The 19266-nt window shown below is 50.3% G+C and overlaps 1 protein-coding gene across 3 annotated transcripts in view; it reads right to left on the bottom strand.

The window, feature by feature from the left end:
* Positions 1–7982, bottom strand: part of PBX1 (PBX homeobox 1) — a 135533-nt gene extending 127551 nt beyond the window's left edge. For all 3 annotated transcript variants that reach the window (XM_059821805.1, XM_059821806.1, XM_059821807.1), the window contains exons 1-2: positions 7792–7982; positions 5177–5250 (exon numbers count right to left, since the gene is read on the bottom strand). In XM_059821805.1, coding sequence (XP_059677788.1) covers positions 5177–5250; positions 7792–7982 — 265 coding nt within the window. The remainder of the gene's footprint in view (positions 1–5176; positions 5251–7791) is intronic.
* Between the last annotated feature and the right edge of the window lie 11284 nt (positions 7983–19266).

Here is a 19266-nt window from a genome sequence, read left to right as displayed (position 1 = left end):
GCTTTGCCGGCAGGGCCGAGGGGAGGAGGTGGGAGGAAGAGCCTGCCGGCAGCCCCATGCTTCCCACCTCCTCCCCTGGAGGATTGCAGGAGGCCAATTTTGATTAAACTAATTAAGCCTGCTCCGTTCAAAGAGCTCCAACCACATGCTACCAGGGGAGAGGAAGAAAATACAGAATTAAAAAGGAAAAAGAGAAATCTCCCTGCAAGCACGCTCCTCCAAAGCTATCCATCCCAGGCAGATCCCCAATGGGCAACGCCATGCTGGAAGAGGAAAGCCCAGAAAAAGAACTTGCTGCAGTGACCTAGGTCCAACCTTCAAGACCCTGCTCCTTCCAGCCAGCAGGACCTACGGGGACATGTCCCCCTTCCCATCAGGTGACTGGTTTCCATCCCTTTCCAGCCAGTCCTCGTGGTGGCCGCTCCTCTTGCGGTAATACAGCCCTCCACCAAGCCAAGGTCGCCCAGACACTGCCTTCCCTCCCAAACCATCCCCATCTTCCAGCCCCTTGCACGTTCCCTTCCCTCCTTTCCCTTGAAGACATCAGGTTTCTGGAAGCAATTTAATTGTGAGCTGCAAAGCGGCCTCCTTGGGCAGTGCTGGCTGGAGGCCCTGCTCTCCCAAAATGTCCCGCTTCCCCCAGGGTGGCCACACCAGGGACCTGGCAGACCCTGTCCCTATAGGGAGCCTGCCTGGCTGGGAGAGAGAAACATGACTTTTGCCTCCAAAGCCTTTCAGCTGGAGAAAAAAAAAATAAGTATCAAAGCAAAGGCTTCCTCCCCTTTGAAGGGCAGGAGGGAGAGCAGCCGGGTGAGGGCTGGACCTGCCGAGAGCAGAGCAGGGACCCCGATCCTCCGGGTCTGGAGCGCGAGCACTTTCATTATGAGCTTTTGCAGAAGCAGAATGAAGCCTTAGGTGCAAAAAATTGCATTGAAATTCAAATCGGTGTGTTTAACTCTCCCCTGTGCCTCGGGAAACCTCGGTGGAAACGCGGGATAAGGAGGGCAGGGTTTTGAAACCCTAGGGAATGGCTGGGGGGAAAGAAAGCAAGCTGCCCCATCCTGCCCTGCAAAAAAAACTTCATCCCAGGGGCCTTGGGCTTGCCAGCGTACCCCACTTACAGCTCTGCTCCACACCCCAAAAACACCAGCACCGCACGTACTGCGGCTGCCCCACTTCTCTTCGTGCTGCTCTTGGTGGGGCTTTGGGGGGGGGGGGGGGGGGGGGGGAAGAAGGGAGGGAGGAAGAAAGAAAGAAACCCCATATCGTAATTGCTATATTAAAGAGAAATAGCAGGCAAGAATAATAAGAGAGGTGTCAGAAGTGAAATACAGTAACAGACATTAAAAAAAAAGACTACAGTTCTGCGATGGGGGTGTTAATTGAACACAGAGCTGGAGAGAACAAAGGGGTGTTAAGGAAGAAAAGAAGGGGAAAAAAAATCCTACCTCCTCCAAAGATCTGATTTGAGTTAAGTTTGGTGAAGGTAATGCACAGGGAAAGGTAGCTAAGAGGCACCTTATATAGCTATTATGTTCTAAAATTAAAAAAAACAAACCCATTATTCAACAACAATTGCACAGCTAATCAGTGCTGTCTATAAATAATCCACTTCGTAAATTCCTCCCATTGGTGGTATGTACATTTTTCTTTTAAACCCGAATTCCTTCAACACAGAAGGGCGAGGGGGGTAAGAAAATAAAAATCAAGGGATTTCAAATACAAAGTCAGGGTCTTTTTAAGAAGTAGAATTTGCCTGATGCCCTCACCTCCCCCAAAAGAGCGGAGAAAGTGAAACGATGGGAAAAGCTCTTAAGGAGGAGGAATCAGATTAAATGGTCATATATCCTGTGCTCAGCCTCTCCCCGCCAGTCCCCGCCGAACGAGATGGGAGTTGGGGAAGGCTCACAGCTGAAATAGATGCTGCTGCATTTTGACAGCAGATATTTTCCAGTTTGCCATCCAAGGACCCCACGTCTGCGTATGCCTTGCCTGATTCTTCTGCTTAGCTATTCTGCTCATGCAGAGAACAGCTTAAAAAAAACACATACCAAGAGAGAGAAAAAAAACAAGGGGGAAAAAAAAGGCCATAAAGACAGAGCCCCTACCCCTGCCTTCAAACTTTTTATAAATCAGCGATGCAATTTCCGATTTCAATCCCTATTGACGGAGGAATCAATTGTATTTAGGACAACAATGCCTCCTATTTCCATAATTATTATTCCAAAAAGCCAGCCAGCCATTTGAAGGCAGTCCTGCCCCTTCCCTCGCAACAAAGCAACCAACAGCAAGTGAAAACACACCAAATGAACGCCGACAACTTATACATATATTTAAGCAGCAATTTTTCCCCCCCACTACGTTCTCCCGCTCGGATCAAACCTCTCAACTTTTGTTACTGTTAAACAGACATCACCCCAAAAGCAGCAATCTCCAGGTTGCAGACAAAAGACAACCCACCAAGCTTTTTTTTATTATTATTATTATTTTTTAAAGTGTTTATAAATGCTTTAAAATAACTGAAGAGCCCAAGTGCAAAAGAGAACTCTTTGGCCAATACAGACGACCTCTTTTTCTAAGAACTTTATGGACACTTTGGGTTTGCTCAAGACAACGTTAACGCTATGAAATATTAGCCATAATGTTGCGAGAGACAGTGGTAAAGTCTCCGTAAGGCTCTGGAGTCACTTAAATCAGACAGCGGGGTAACCGAACGCACATTTCCGCACATCATAACGCCGAGGGGGAAGATGTACGCACGCACTTTCAAACACCCACCAGTGACCACAAACAATCACCAGGATTTCAAACGCGACACATGCAAAAATCTGGGAAGCAAAATGGAAAGTGGGAAGAGAGAAGTTGGCTCAACTTTCACACCGCTGCCCACAAGGAAGGAGTAAGCAAACAGAAGCAGGCGGTACCCTCAGCCCCAGAAAAACAAGGTTAACTTCCTCCTAGCATTGGGCCTGCAAAGCAATAATTAAAAAAAATAAAAATAAAACAAACCATCTGGCCATTTGCTTCCTTACAAAGTGTGACTTTTGGGGATGCAAATGGGGGAGAGGGGAGGAGGTCTTTTGAGTTTGCAAAGTAAAATAATTCACCGTAAACCTATCCGAGGGTAGATAAACAACGCTCCAAAAGTCATCTCTATTCAACCTTTTGAGACCTCTGTACAGTGGCCCTGTAGCCAAGTAAACCAGGCACAACAGCAACAAATAAAATTTAAAAAAATTTAAGACAGTCCCAGTTAGCACCTGAATATCCTTTATTTCCAGCAGCATGTGTCGCCCTATACCGTTTCTCTTGATTTTCCTTAGCAGACAGGAATTATCCCAGCCAGTCGCTGCACATACAGCTCCCTATCCCTCCCCAGCTCGCCAGGACCCCACGGCATCCCCGAGGATCCAGGAGGTGGTCTGGATTTCCCACCAGGTTTGGTCGTAGCGGATTCCCCATCCCCTAACTTTGCGACCGCGCTGATGGCAAAGCCGAGCCAGGATTAATACGTTACCCTGCCAAAAAGTATTCCCGCACGGACAACATGCACAGCATCAAATACTCGTGGAGAAAAGGCAGACAAACATTTTCTTGGGCTCACACAAAATAAACGGGGAAGAGAGAGGAAGTAAAGGAACTTGGTGGCTCCTTTTTTGGGGCGGCACACAGAAAAAGACTATAAAACCACCCGTAAAATTAATCTCTAAGGAGACTCCCTCACATTACATCACATGAACTCTACAGAGGTTCCCATACCGAACCAACTGCTTGGTATTATGGAAACTCCATAAGGAAGGACCTCTCGGTAAGGTCAGACCCGGCCACGCAGCCGCGAGGACTTGAGAGAGCCGAATGCCATCGGTAGGTGCTTTGTCTGGGCTACACGCCGCACAAACAACATTTAACAAAGGGCCCCCTTAGTCATTTATATATATTGCAAGAGTCAAGTAATTGTATTTTCAATCAGCTGCTCACGCTAGGAGGTTTTATAGATATATTTAAGAAAGAAAAAGGAAAAAATAAGACCCAGATTCAGGTTTCCGAAAGCTGTTCCCCTTTTATGTGTAACTATCAATGTATATCAACTGGGTGTGCAATCATATTTATTGTCACTTTCATTCATGTCATGCCCTTGCTTATATGGTTTAGATATGAATTATTGACTGTTACAGTCCTTGTTGTAAAGGGGGGGGGGGAGAGAAGTCAAGTACTTTGCAGCGTGCTAAAACAAGGCAGCTGGATTGCCACGGAAAAGCCCACCGATCACCTCTGGTTGGCTCAGAAAGCCAACAGCAGAGATGAACACCCCCCCCCCCCGCATGCCAGATTTCCATCATTCCCCCCCATTTTTTTAATTAAAAAAAAGAGATTCCAACAAATAAATAAATAAGTGGTGCATGTTGCTAAATGTCCTTCCCTGAGCATCTGTTGTTTAAGATCACCCTTGATTGATGACTGCTATTTTTTAATTGTTGCTTTTAAAATTTAAATGCCCCCCTGGGATGTGTTATAAGTGTGTTAGTACATGGTAGGAGGTCTGGAAAGTGGGAAACGGCAGAACCAACGCTCTCATGCCATTAGCTTCCTTAGAAGCCTGAGAACACCCCATGCCATAAAACAACAGTACCCTAAAGTAACTAACAATCTAATATATTGCTTTCACTAAAGGCAACTGACAACTGGCTCTTACGTGAGCTACCCTGCATGACTGGCAGACAAGAGCATTTTAACCCTTTCTTCAAAAAAAAAAGTAAGAAACCTTTCTGTTTACCTGCATAGTAATAGTAGTAAAAAGGTACAGTTTCATTTTGTTGGGGTTTTTTTCCCCTCCACTCTGTACTCAGATTTTTATTTTTTTTTAAAACAGTGCCATGTCTTAAAGAAGAAACTAAAGCAAGAGAGAAATTGCAAGGGTTTTGATTTTTCCTTCTCCCCAGAAAAAGCAATAAATAAAAAGAGGCTATACAATAGAAATTAAACCACGATATTTTCCCTTCCAGACACAAACCACATCACACAAGTCCACTGCCAGAAGCATTAAATACCAGTGAGGTATTTCTCCCCACTTAAATACTGCTACATGGTGGGGGGGGGGCCACAAACTTTGTAGAATAAAAAAACCTCAAAAAGCAGAAAGAAAAATAATACAGAACCAACAGCATTGATTTCCTACCTGTTTTTTCTTTGATTTCACACAAGACATTAAAGAGGGCTGGCTTCATCCTGTGGCAGTTTAAAGCATGTTTCCTGGAGAGAAAAGAAAAGAGGGAAGGGTGAGGTTAGGATGTCACCACGGGGAACAACTTTCCAAATTCACATCGGCTGGTGTGTGCACGCCGGAGATGGGGGGGAACGACACACACGTTCGAGTCCCCTTGGCCCCGCTGCCACCCCCACTAGGACTTGAGCCACTACCCAACACAGAGGAGATGAATTACGCCAATTTAGGAATGGCTCAAAAATCGCCTTTGCCACCGAGTGGCTCCCGCCGCCGGTCCAAGCCAGGCGATGCGCCGAGCCGAAGCCGGCAGCTTTCGGGAGCCAAGCTCGGTTCAACTGTCTTATTCAATACAGAGCGAGCACTGGGCTCTCTCTGACCCCCACCTCCGATATTAAACCCAGCCATGTGCTTTGTTAGGCTCGTCCTGCAAGGCAGAGGGGAAATAACCCCCCCTCGCCCCAGCGTTGGAAACATCCTCTGCTTAGACCTGTCAATTCGGGGAATTTCAGTGCCCAACTTGGAGCGCGGAGACACACGCACACGTATGGAGAGAGAAACCCATTCCTCCGCCTCCATGCTACTTACATCCAGCTTATTTGCAGGTGTTAAAATTTAATTTGTTACAATTGGGACAGTAAACACATTTAAAAACACAGCCGGCTGCTTCTGGGAAGGGGAGGGCGTGCTATTCAACGCCTTTCTTTTCGGCTGCTGTTATTTCGGAGCTGACCATTCTCCTATGGATTTTGAAGAGAGGTTGGGGGGGGGCAGTTTTAATCGGCTGGTTTTAAAACCCACCATGTACCTGCTAAGGCAAAGAAACGGTACGATTTTGTATTTTCTCTGAAGCCATACGATCATTTTGCCAAGGGTTTAGTTGTATAAAGGGCTGTTCCTACCAGGCGCCGGTTACGGGATTTCTGTTTACCAACCGAAATTACACGCAAAGACGATGTGAACATCTGGCAAACATTCACACTACTTACCCCACCACCCACAACATGTTAAAAAGATTTATATATCTGATGAAGCCTCTCAAAGGTATATACCCTTGCAGAACCACAGAGTCCCCTTATCAGCACACCCAGATGGGCGCAGACATTTGGGTATACACAAATCACATACATATGCTGTAGGGGCCCTCTTACAAATAATACTGGCACTTTGCATCTTCCCAAAACTTCATTAAAAAAAAAGAAAAGAGGCAGCAAAACGACGGTGCAATAGTAGGATGGATGGAGGAAATGCAAAGCCAAACATCACTGATAAGTACGGTGTGTTTGGCAGCTCAGAATTAAAAATAATAATAAAAAAAAGTGTTGTGAGGATGCAGCTGAAACAGTCTAGCAAAGCAAACCCATACAGCCTTCTCCTAGCTCTCTTCTCCTTTGGTTTCATTGATTTGACTAACTACACCAAATTATCCAGGCAGGAACACACACGATTCCTGCAACTTTCCGAAGGAAGATCCCCTCACTGCCCCGGGTCTGGCCGGGGAGAAAGTGCACGATTCCCTCCTCCTCACAGCTACTCTGCCCCTGCAAGAATGTAAGAAAAGGAGTAGGATCAGCCCAGCAACGAGCCTTTTCGGTAAGCGGGAGCTTTATGCAAGCTGGGGAGGATGCAAGCCGAGGTCTGGGGGGTACTTCTAGCCCTCTGGAAGTTCTTATTAAGCGAGTTTTGGGGCTGCGCGGTGCGTTTTCCCAGGAACAATGTATTCCAGCAATCTGCTCCAGCTCGGGGCACGGACACCACACCTAGCAGCTCTGCAGCCCAGGAGAAATTACAAGTGTCCCCCAGGAAATTCAAGGCAACTTTTTTTTTCTTTATTCTTCCTTCAACTGTGCCTTCAGTTTGGGATTATTTTTTTACCCCCTCCCTTAACTTTTGCTAACGCCTCTGAAGGTGCCTATTAGGTCGCGCTCCTTGAAGCCGGGGGCGATTCGGTTACCAGCTTTTACAGCCTTTTTTTTTTGCCTTTTTAAATACCTCTGCAATTAAGGGGGGGGAAAAAAAGCTTCTATGTGCGTCGTCCAAGCGCAAAAGCACGGCCTTAAAAATAACACCACTAGAAGGCCCTAAAAAAGAACATTATTAACGCCCCTAAAAAAAACCCGAGCAGCACTTTGCGCCTCTTTCGGAGGCGCCCGCGGCAGAGCCCCCCCCCCCGCCCAGCCTGCTCCGACAGCCGTCTCCCTCCGGCGTTAACCCCCGCCCCGAAAAGGCTGGGAATTGCCGGGCCCGGCCGGGCCGGCGGCCGAGTTTGGGACCCCCGGTGGGGCAGGGGCCGGGGGGAGGCGGGACTGGGCGGGGGGCTCGCGGGCTGTGGGCGCTGCGACCCCCGGAAACCGCGGCGAAGTTGGGCGGGGGGGTTAACCCGTCCCCCCTTTTCCCCCCCCCCCCTCCCATGTCCCAAATTTCCCGGCAGCAGGAACCCCGTCCCCGCGCGATGCGCCCCGCCGCCGGACAACAAAGGCCGGGCCGGGGCGCGGGGGAAACTTCCCCGGCACCTGCCCCCCCCCCCCCCCCGCAACTCCCCGCCGGCGGGGCCGGGCCGCCGCTCTCACCTGGCCTGCGCTTCGTCCAAACTCTGGTCCGTGATGGTCATGATCTGCTGTAAGATGTCTCCGATGTCCTGCTTCCTGCCTGCCTCCCCCTCCGCCCCGCCTGGTCCATCCTGCATGTGCTGGGACAGGCCCGGGTGCCCCGGCATCCCCACCCCGCTGTGCGTGTGCATCAGCCGCGGCTGGTCATCCATCGCCGGCCCCCGGCCCCCGCTCCGCCGCCGCCTCCTGCCCTGGCTGCCGGGAGCGGCGCGGCTGGGCTGGCCGCCTGGCTCCTCGCTTTCTTTTCTTGCTCGCTTTCTTCTTCTTCTTTCCTCCCCCCCCTCCTCCTCCTCCTCCTCCTCCCCAGCCTCTTCCTCTTCGCTTTTTATTTATCCTTCACGCTGGCGCCCGGCTCCGCGGCGGGGAGGAAGAGGAGGAGGAGGAGGGAAAAAATGCAAAAAAAAAAAAAAAGAGAGAGAGAGAGAAAAGAAAGGGGGAAAAAAAATCCCTTTGGCTGCTGGAGGAGGAGGGAGGGAGGAGGGAGGGAAGGAGGAGGAGGAGGAGGGAGGGAGGGAAGGAGGAGGGGGTTCCGGGGAAGGGAGGGGAAACGGCGGCGACTCCAAAAGCAGGGCAGCTCAGCCCCGCGCCCGCGGAGGCAGCGGGCGGGCCGGCGGGGGCAGGGGCCGGCGGAGCAGCGGCTGCGCCCGGGGAGTCGGCGGCGGCGGCGGCAGCAGCAGCAGCAGCAGCAACGGCCGCGGCGGGGCGGAGCGGGGCGGCCGCCCGCGATGGCAGCGCCGGGGCCGGAGCGCGGCGGAGCCCCCGCGCTCCGGGGGAGGGCTCCAAACTTTCCCCCACCCTGGGGCCGGGCTCGGGGCTGGCTGGCGGCCCGCACCGCTCCGCGGCCGGCAGCGGGGCCCCCCCCTCGGCCGGGCCTGCGCGCACCGCTCCCGGCCCTCGCCGCCTGCTTTTGTTCGGCTCCGGACTCCTCAAACTGGCACGGAGGAGCCCGGGGGGCGGGGGGAGGAAGGGGCAGCGGCGCCTCCCCGCCCCCCCGGCCCCATTGGCGGCGGCGGCGGGAAGGCCGGCCCCCGCGGAACGCCCCGCCTCCTCCGCGGCCGCCCGTCAATCTCCGGGTTCAGAGGTGGGCCGGGGGCCGCGCCCCGCCCGCGCCTTAAAGCGGCCTCGGCCGCCGGGCGCAGGGGGCGGCGCGGCGCGGCGGCCTGCGAGCTGTCGGCCTGCGGGGCCCCCCGCCGGCTTCGCCGGCCGCCATGCGCCGCTCTGCGCGTCTCCCCTGAGCCCCAGCGCGGGGCCTGGCCCGCCTCCCACCTCCCCTCGGAGCTGTGCCCCTCAGCCTTCCCGCCGTCCCTCAGGCTCCCCTCAGACCCCGCTGCTCCTCAGCCAGCCTTCCCGCCTCCCACCAGCAGCCCACCTCCCCTCAGCCTCCCCGTCGCCCCACGGCCGGCCTTCCCTGCACCCCACAGCCCCCCAGCACCCCTCGGGCAGCCTCTGCGCCTCCCCGCTGTCCCCCGCCAGCCAGCCAGCTCTGACTCCCCGCGCTGTCCCCGCATCAGCGCCGCACCGGGCTACGCCTCTGCTGTAGCCCCCAGGGAGAGCCTTCCTTCTCGCTTCAGCCACTGGTGACTTTTCACGGTGCAGCTTCTCTCCTTCCTCTTCCCTGACCCACGCGGTCCCACAAGCGGGGCCTTTCCAAGCACATGGCGCAGGCCGCGCACCTGATGTTCCCCAACAGGGCAGGGGAAGGTGGCAGAGGTCCCAAGGCCACCAAGACCGCCGTTCAGACCTACGTGTCCCACTGTCGCGGCACTCCGGAGGAGAAGCACTTCCCCAGCCCCTTTCTGCAGTCCCCGGGATCTGAGACTGTCCTGTGGCCAAAAAGACCTCCGTAGGCACCGGCTGCTGAGCGGGGATGGCCCTGGGCCTGGGCTTGCCTGCAAATTTGTATTTTAAAAAGGATAAATAAAAGGTAGTTATGGTGATGCAAGAATTTCTTGCGTGGGAGAGGATTTATTCAGGCTGTCCCTTTCTCAGATCGGAGGGTTGCCAGCTCCAGGCCCCTCGTAACACAAGGGAAGGCAGGCCCAGCCCCGCTCCCTGACCTCAGCACCGGTTGGGGAAAGAGCCATCAGGTTGACTGCAAAGTGAAAAAAAATAAGGCAATTGTTTTGCTTCCACTCTTTCTTTTTAATGAAACATTTTCCAGTGTTTTAAGGAAAACATGACTTTTCATTTTGAAATTTCCTTTCGAACCATTAAAATGTTTTAAAGTGGTTGAAGGCGAAGTGAGATGTTTTGATTTTTGTCGCTATGAAATGTTTCACTCAACACATTCTTTGTGTTTCTTGATTTGCCAAAATTTTTCAAAGGTTTCTGCTTTCTCGCCCAAGACGTAGCTATATATTTTTTACTTTTTTGAAAAGGCAAAAAAAAAGGGGGAGGGGGGAGAAAAATATCCTTTATCTCCACGGTTCTACAGGAAGCAGAACTTTATCCAAGAAACAAGGAGCCGAGGGACTCCTCTCCAAAGGTCCAAACTTTCAGACACTTAGTCATACCTTCACTCACTTGCTCACACACCAAGTCTAGCCATACGCCATCTCAACCTCTGGCAGGGACTCTCCCATCCCCAGTGGTCAGTCCAGGGTTTTTCGGGTTCAATTTTGAGCAGCTCGGAGTAGAGGCAGAGCAGCAGAGCTGAATATGCATAGCAGAAAAGGGAGCGGTGGCTGGGGGGGACAGACAGGGGCATTGGGGACCACGGCACGTGGTGGCCTGCTGACCCCGCAGACTCTTGTATTGCACGTCCTTCCCTCGTTTCCCAGGTCACGACGCGATGCCTCAGCACGTCAGGTAGAGGCGAGAGGGGGGGGAGCCAGAAGACTCTCGGGGGAGCCGGCACGGGTAGGGTACGAGGCACACGTGGGGGCGAGGTGAGTTGTCTGTGGGGTCAGCGAGCCCCAGGCAGCCCCACGGCGTCTCACAGGGAGAGGGGCAGAGCCGCTCCAAGGGAAGCATCCCAGCACGGGGCCTTGGAGGAGCCATCGGGCCAACGCAGAAATGGCCAGGGCTCTGCCTCTGCCGTCTGCTGGAGTCTGTAAAATCCTTCCTGTCAGAGATAACTAATCCTGGGGCCTTTACAACACCTCTCCTGAAAAAGCACATTTCATTCCTCCGTCTCCTCCTGCCTTCCAAGTGCGTGAGATTGCAATAGGTATTACCGAAAATATTCCCCATGGGAGCTGACACTGGACTCCCTTAAAATCCAAACACCATCACCCCTCCTTCCCCAAGACACAAGTGCGCACTATGCTCTATTATCTCTACACCCACTAAATCTTTCTGAAATAAAGAATAAACATTTCCACCACACATAGTGTAAGTGTATGTGCCAAGCTGCATCGCTTCCTCTCCTCTGTGGTTGCTATAAAGTGGTTTTGTTTCAATGGTGAAGCAGATGGACAGATTCCAAGTCTGGTGTCCCCACTCCCTCCAAATACGTCTAACGCTATCTTTGGTTTATCGCAGATTCCTGAGGAAAATGTTTACGGGAGCCTCTTGTTTAAAATCTTGGCTCCATCGGAGCATAATTCCTATTATTTATTAAATGAAAATCAAACTGTCGTTAATGCACCATTACTGTGGCAAAGTGGAGCCCTTGAAAACTAAGGCCAAACACTATTTCTCTGAGCGTGAGGGAAGCATCTCCCCATCATCATCGCTCAACGCTCACGCCGCAATGGGATGAAAAGCAGTCTCATGGCCTGCAACTCCTTAAACATTCTCTTTTTGGTGAGGAGAGCCACGGACTCTTTTGCTTTGCTGGGCAAAACCTGACATCCCAGAGTCAGACAGTGTTCAGATTGTCCATAACGCCGTCGGAGTGGCTTCACCTGAGACACCTCTGTGGCAATGCCCTTCTCCGTTCACCGTGACCAAATTAATTTTACTCCCTCTAATGTATTCCATGGAAAAACAAAAGCCTTTCCTATTTCCCACCAGCTGCAGCCCCCATAACACAGTGAGCTCCATACGGATGGTCTCTCTTGGGTTGAAGTGCAGCAGAGTTTAAATTCATAACCGGTTTTCAGAGGACATTCTTAAATTTTCCCAGAAATGTTGTGTTGCTGCTTTGAACTGATTGTTTATTTGTCAATTTAGTCATTAACCTTCTTCCTTACTCCTTTGGCTTTTGATAAGACAGAAAATGTCAAAGGGAAGGGAAGTAGGCTCAGAATGATTTCCCCTGGTGAAGGATCCCAGTCCCCAGAAGCGAAGGGAGTGTTGTCATCAATTTTAGCAGAGACACAGCTTCACTCACCGTGCCAGGTTAAATCAGCGTTCAAGTTTTTTGCAGGGTTTGTGTGTTAGACTTTAGCAAAGTACCTGGGTCTTCTGAAGTGATCTCAATCTGTAGATCTCAAAGCCCTTCAAAAGGAGCCCAATACCGCCGATCCCCGTTAAAGGAGGTGGGAAGAGCTGGCCAGGCAGTGGGAGAGCCAGAAATAGATTCCCACTCACCCCACTCCCAGCCTCATGCTCAATCCCCTGCATCACACCGACTTTACCATGGTGATAGTGTAGTCTATTGCAAAATGCATGTCTTAATTAATGCATTGCTTATTAATATTTCCTATTCACAAAATTATTACGAACAACCTGAATGCAGGTAGAGTACTACAACCACAGGAGAGGGGATCAACTTCCGTTCACGCAAAAATTTGTTGCATCTAAACTTGCTGTTTGTTGCTTATTCAAATGCAAGTAACAAAATTCTTACCATCAGAAGTTTACCAAAAAGGAAAACGGCTTTTCCCAATAGCTGACATAAACATGTAAGTGCTACCAACCATATTTACATGTTTGAAATAGATGGTATAATTACAATGAGTTATAGTCAATATTCAGTCTTTCCCCGGTTTAAGTGCTACCTTCTGATACAGCACAACACATCCTTTAATTGTAATCACGTGCTCGCTCTTAGAGACTGCTGCAATTTTTTTTTTTCACAGAAACGTCTGTAATTGAAAAGAAAATGGCATTGTTTAAAATAAATTCTCTGCCCTCCTGGAAATAAACAGGTGACTTCCCTTCCAGAATGTCCTATTTCTGGGACTTCTGCATCACAGCAAGCCGTCTGCAAAACCATTTTGGACATTTTTCCAGACCCCAAACTCGAATTTCAGCAAGGAAATGCAGTTTTTGAAGACTGAAAAAATTGAACAAGGATTTTGAAAACAAGTCAGGTAAAAGCTATCAGAGGAAATATCAACAAAAGCAGTCATAGAGTCCTCCAATAAAAGCAGATCCATTCTGGACTCAAGAAAAAAAGGCCTTTTCCCTCTTTCAGCCAATACTGATGTTCCTCAAAGGATACGAAATAGCTGTTAAATTCACTTTTATCTAGTGAGTCTCACATTCTGCACAGCGCTTTTAAAAAGAGAAAGCCCCATTAGAGGGACAAACACATGACTATATTCCACAGCTTCTCCATGAGATCTCACAAGTCAGGCCTCCAAATGAGACCTCCTCTCCACCACCAGCAACATGGGCTCACTTTTGTAGTAAGTCCATTTTCAGATGATTTACTAAGAAGGCATATCCCTAGTCTTTTTTTTACAGATGGGGAAATGGAGGGACAAGAAGTGCCTTACCTCTGTGAACCACTAGCAAGAGCCAAGGTTATCACCCAAAGGTGATCACGTAGTATCTACCTTGAACAGAGTGAAAGAAATCTCTGCTGCCTCATGTGAACTGTAGGTATCTAGAATTACTTTCTTTTTGTCTCAGGTGCATAGTCATGGTTTTGGTATGTTTTCCACCACGTCATCTACCTTCAAGTGGTTTTTATGGGGTTCATCAGCAGGCAGAAGTTGGTTTTCCTCTCCTGAGCTTGCCACAGATGTCCAAGGCTGGGAAAAGCTGCGAAGGAAGAGGCTCAGCCACAGGTTTCTGATTTCACCTTCGTAAAAGAGTGGTTTAAGGCCAGCCCCAAAGACAACTCTCACCAGCCCTGAATCAAGGAATAGAGCAAACTCCCTCTGCCCCTCCACAGCAGTAAAGTTGGTGGGACGCGTCCCCCTATGCAAAAATCTGCCAAGAAGACCCTTGCTGCTCTCTGAGCTAGAGTCCTACCATCCCCTGCACCTCTCAAGTTGGCCATTACCACAAAGCAGTGAGCAAAGAGGTCACAGTGAGAGACTTAGGTCTCTATGGCGGTAAGCAAGCCAACAGCTCCAATTTGCTGACTCGCTTTTCGATAAAATCACCCCCCCTTGGCTTGTTCACAGGTTTCTCCAGTCTCTCTCGTGGGGGTTTTGACCCAGTGTTCCTTCAGGCTTTCCTATTAGCAGCTGTCCCATCCTTTCTACACAACTGCCAAAGTTGGACCTTAGCCTTTCATTTCATTTTCATTTGGCTTCTTCCCCAACTTCCCATATTTGAGCACTTTGCTTATTATCAGTCTGGTCTCTCCTGTACTTTGCTCAGCTCCATTCTACTAATTGGTTCGAGCGTGGGCCCAGCATTCCCTAAAAGAGAGTCACTTCCCCTCGTACGCAGTCACTGCTACACATTCAGCACCTTCCCCAGACTCCCAAAGCAGGAGCGACACTTCGTCTCCAAAAGGTGCTGGTGCCCTTGACTGAATGGGTCTGAGACAGTGATCGATATAATCGCTGATATATGATTGTGTCCCATATTGGTTCTTCACAGCCCAGGAAACACGTCCCCTGGCAGGCCCTGAAGGTTGTAGGACAGATAGGCTTCACAACCAGACATCCATTTTCACTATTGCTCTTATCAACAGCTTTCCCAGTAATACCCCTATATTGCACACCACCTTGGGAAGCACCAAATTTCAAACAGCCAGCAACCTAAAGCCAGGATGTTCACTTTAATTCCTATGAATTGAAAATATATGGATTATCGTACGGTCAGATGAACCAAAGATGCTTGCATCCCCCTTGTTGATGACCTTGTCTTTCCAGAACACAAGTCACCACCACTTCCCTGTGGCTCCCAGGTCATAAAGAGGTGTCAAAACCACTTGCCTCTCACTTGTGAGTAAGGAGGCAGTGCTGCAGAGAGAATAACCACAAATCACAGCAGCAGCTGTCCTGCCCCCAGACCCAGCCCAAGTTCACCAAGGACTTTACTTTCTCTGGTCGACTGGGCAGAAAACCTGCAAAGCTTAATTTCTTACCACACTTTCCCAGGAGGAAAAAATCTCACCTAGAATTGCTGTCAAGTCACATATCGTATCTCACCCCAAAAAGACTTAGGCAGGTTAAGCCTAGAAGAAAATAAACTTTCAAAGGCTGCTTGTTTCATAAGGGCGCATCTGTACTCCAGTGGCACCTGGTTACTGTGGGACATGTGGAGCTGGAAGCTGGGCTGGGGGAGCAGGTTCTCCTCCCTAGGCACTGTTCTCCAGAGGGGAAGCCAGAAAGGACAGGTTGTCACTAGCTCTGAATGAGCAAAGCCTGCAGAGCAAAAACTGTTCGTGTCTTGCAGTGAGCTCAAAGCCACCTAGCACTCACGTTTGATGGGTGGCCCACCGACCCCGTCAGCTCAGCACCTGCTAGGGAGGGAAAGCCACAGCCCTGAGAATGGAAAGTCAGGTTCAGTGGGATTGTGGCTTCGGGAGGAGGTCCTGTTGAGCCAAAGGAGGTGGAGGTCTTAGACACTGCTCTGGAACGAGCCTGCAGCCTCCCACGCTGGTCTATTTAGCAGCAGCTGCTTCAACCTTCCCACCCTCCGTTTAAAGAGTGCAAAAGTCAAGGTGTCCAAGGGATGGGGCTTTTTGGGAGAGGGCCAGAAGATATTTGCCAGAGGGCTGGAAAAAGAATGAGAGCACCATAGTTGTAGCAATGGGGAAGACAAAAGGACATGTAAAACTCAAAAAGCTTTCGACAACTCTAACGTGCTGCTTTTCCCCCAGTTTTATACTGGGGAAAGTCCCCAAAGGATGTAAATCAATAAACTTCACTTGAAGCAGTACCAATTTACTCACAGTAGAGACCTGGCTTTCGAATTTTAGAGGCCCCAAGTGGGTGTTGCCCGGGAGCCTGAATTTCAATGCCTGGGCTGGGAAGACCCCACTTGGCTCATGTTGCCCTGGCCGCAAATAAAATAGCCACAACTCCTCCTGTGTTCCAGGCTGCTCAGCCCCTTCCTCCAGCTAATTGTTCTTTCCCCAGTTGGATAGTCTATTTCTGGAGCAATACAAGAATTAGGGCAGATAGAAAGACACTGGCAGAGTCCAAGGAGGAGCAGGGAGGAGAAGAGTCATCCCAGGTCCCCACTGACCCTGTGGAACAGGCAGTGTCAGGCTCCCAGCAGCCAGATGGGGATGGTGTGGGAGGAGAGAAATGGGAGCAGTGTCCTGGGAGATGCAGACCACCATAAGTAGAGGGGAAAGGGAGGAGAGGCAAAGGAAGCCACAGCCTTTTGGTCTTGCAGGGAAGGGAACGTGAGTATTTTATAGTCGTCAACACCCCTAGCTGAAACGCATGAGCTGTGATCAGCCCAGGGGTGGGCAGCAGATGCAAGGACAGCAAAGGAACATCTGCTCACCCAAAGATGGCCTGCACCTTCTCCTCAGAGAACTGCCCCAAGCATGCAGGGCAGTGTTTGGCACATTAAACCACCCCTAGGCCAGACCTCGGACTGCCTCTACTGCAAAGCTCTCAGCACTGCCCACAGTCTGCTGGCTCCCAGTTAACCCCATCGCCCAGTCCTACTCCATCTCCCTTCTCAACTTGCTCAATGCTGGGAGATGGGAATGCCAACCATCCCACCAAGACATGCTCTCAACATCCAGCCCTTTCTATTTCCACTTCTTCCTCCTGTTCAGCTGAGACAGAGCCGGGCTGGGAACGGTCAGACTCACTGTGTGAACTCCAAGGCTCAATGTAAACCAGGGAGAGCAGTTCCCAGGGCTTGGGCTGGAGAGTGCGGAAACCACAGGCACGTCTCCTAAACCTCAGCAGCTTGCCAGTCTTATGACCTGAAATCAAGGCTCAGTCAGAGACTGCTCAGAGCTAATAGCAGTGGTTATTTGCATTTGAACTAAGGGGCTGGCTCGGAAGCTTTAGGCAGTCACTGTTCCAGATAACAAGAAAGGGGACTCCTTGCATGTGCATTCTGGACACATCTGGCCAGCTGCTGCTCCTGGGCACTTCCATGTGGTTGAAGTCAAAGGCATGAGTCTGGAGGAAGAGCAAAGGCAGAGCTGTATGAGAAACAGCAACATCCATTCCTTTTACAACAGCACCTCTGACTCTGCTGGTAAAGGAAAGACGGAAGCTTAGGCAGGTCTGGAGCACAGGGCAGACCCTGCTTTACTCCTTGACCATAGGAGTGTTATTTACCAAAGCATGTTCAGCATATTTTCATAGCCTATATAACGTAGCATTCTCCAAGCCAGTGCTTGGCAGATAGACTACATGTGGGCCAGCGGCTGCAGGTAGAGCTTGTAGTGCTGCCGTCAGTCCTGGAGTAACATCCCAGAGGAAAACAGCTCCTGGAAGACTCCACCATCACAGCCTGCTCCAGAAAAAGACAGTCTCTGCCAGATCTGCACTGCAGGCAGGACAGCGATCTTCACTGCACAGTGTACTGTTCATCTGTGAAGGGATGGACACACACAACAGCAGGAGACACCTTCACCAGGATCAAAATTTGGTTCACAGCAGTGAAGACATACCTGCATTTTGATGTCAAGTTATCAAAGTGAGTCATTTCAATGTTGGAGCAAGCTGGAGCAACACCCCCTGTGTAGACACGGTTAGGCTGACTCCATTCAGTCATAGCGTCATAGAATACTTTGGGTTGGAAGGGACCTTTAAAGGTCATCTAGTCCAACCCCCCTGCAGTGAGCAGGGACATCTTCAACTCGATCAGGTTGCTCAGAGCCCGGTCCAACCTGACCTTGAATGTTTCCAGGGATGGGGCATCCACCACCTCTCTGGGCAACCTGTTCCAGTGTTTCACCACCCTCTTATATCTAGTCTATATCTACCCTCTTAGTTTAAAACTATCACCCCTTGTCATATTGCTACAGGCCCTGTTAAAAAGTTTGACCCCATCTTTCTTATAGGCCCCCTTTAAGTACTAAAAGGCTGCAATAAGGTCTTCCCTGGAGCCTTCTCTTCTCCAGGCTGAACAATCCCAACTCTCTCAGTCTTTCTTCATAGGAGAGGTGTTCCATCCCTCTGATCATTTTTGTGGCCCTCCTCTGGTTCGTGTCTTTCCTGAACTGAGGGCTCCAGAGCTAGATGGAGTCACAGGTCTTTCTCTGTGCCAAGCGATACCAGTGACATGAGAACGGCATTGCATTAGGTTTACTCCGTGGAGCTGGGATCAGACTCTAACCCTAGCTTTCACACAGCTTTTTTATCATCTCCTCTCACCACCACTTAGCTCCAACTCCAAGCACTGGAATAAGAAAATACCGTCAATTAAATTGCCTCAGAGGAAACAAAAGGTGCATTTTTACAGTCCAGAGCTGGAGCCTTGTTCTTATGCTTCATGATGAAAGGGGTTCTTTAGGCTGCACAAACCACTTGCGTTAAAAGGCAAATATTATTATTTCCTGATTTTTTTCTTTGGAATCCAGAGCAGATGAGAGAGAATTCATAAGGTGGAATCAGAGGCACCCCTTAAAACAAAAAATCAATGTATCTAGTCCTCAGCTGATGTAGGACTGGATGGATCCTTCATAAGGGTAGAAGAATGGTCCTGGCTTGGTGCTGGAATTGCAGCAGGAAAAATCTGTGGTGGGACAGAAGAATCCCTTCATGATGGACTAAAGACGAAAAAAATCAAATTTCTGAATCTTCTCATTAGGGAAGTGCTTCTGGAGTGAACATCTCTTCCCACTTGCTCTAACGCCTTCCCCCTGGCTAAAGAGGAGTAGCGGTGTTTGTTGCACACACATGCACACGCAAATCCCACGCGTGCTCTTTCCACCCGTTTGAGGCACAGCTTCCCAGGCTGTATCATGTGCAAAGTGAAATCACCTGAAGAGTGTCGCTTTAAAAGCCACGGAAGTGCACAGAGCAGCACCAGCAGCAGTCAATAGCAATTTCCACCGCTGGGTCGATACCATCTGATGGCTGTGTAGCTGTAAAGATTGTTTCACACACATATCAGGAGGTGGGCAGGGGCAGGAAAAGTGGAATTGGTTTTAATGATTGCAGGATTCAAAGTACTCCTGGCTCCCTCTCCCTCTTCTTCTTTCACAAGAAATACATGCACAAAGAGTCAGAAATCAAATTTCCAGCCCTGTCAGTTCCCATCACACCAGCTCCCCAGCTTGGACTCCTTCCCAGTTTGCCAGGGAAGCTTCTCCTAATCCACTGAGAAGTGCATTACCGGGAGATGGAGTTGCAGCCTGTGTCCAAAATTCCCCGCAGTTCCAGGTCATTAGCTCCACTGGTTTGGACACAGAGCTACAGCAGAAGTGCAGTGCTCAGG

The sequence above is a fragment of the Gavia stellata genome, chromosome 10 (genome assembly GCF_030936135.1).
Source record: "Gavia stellata isolate bGavSte3 chromosome 10, bGavSte3.hap2, whole genome shotgun sequence".
NCBI classification, from domain to species: Eukaryota; Metazoa; Chordata; class Aves; order Gaviiformes; family Gaviidae; genus Gavia; species Gavia stellata.
The sequence above is the reverse complement of the archived record's forward strand: the minus strand, read 5'-3'. Positions and strand labels throughout refer to the sequence as shown.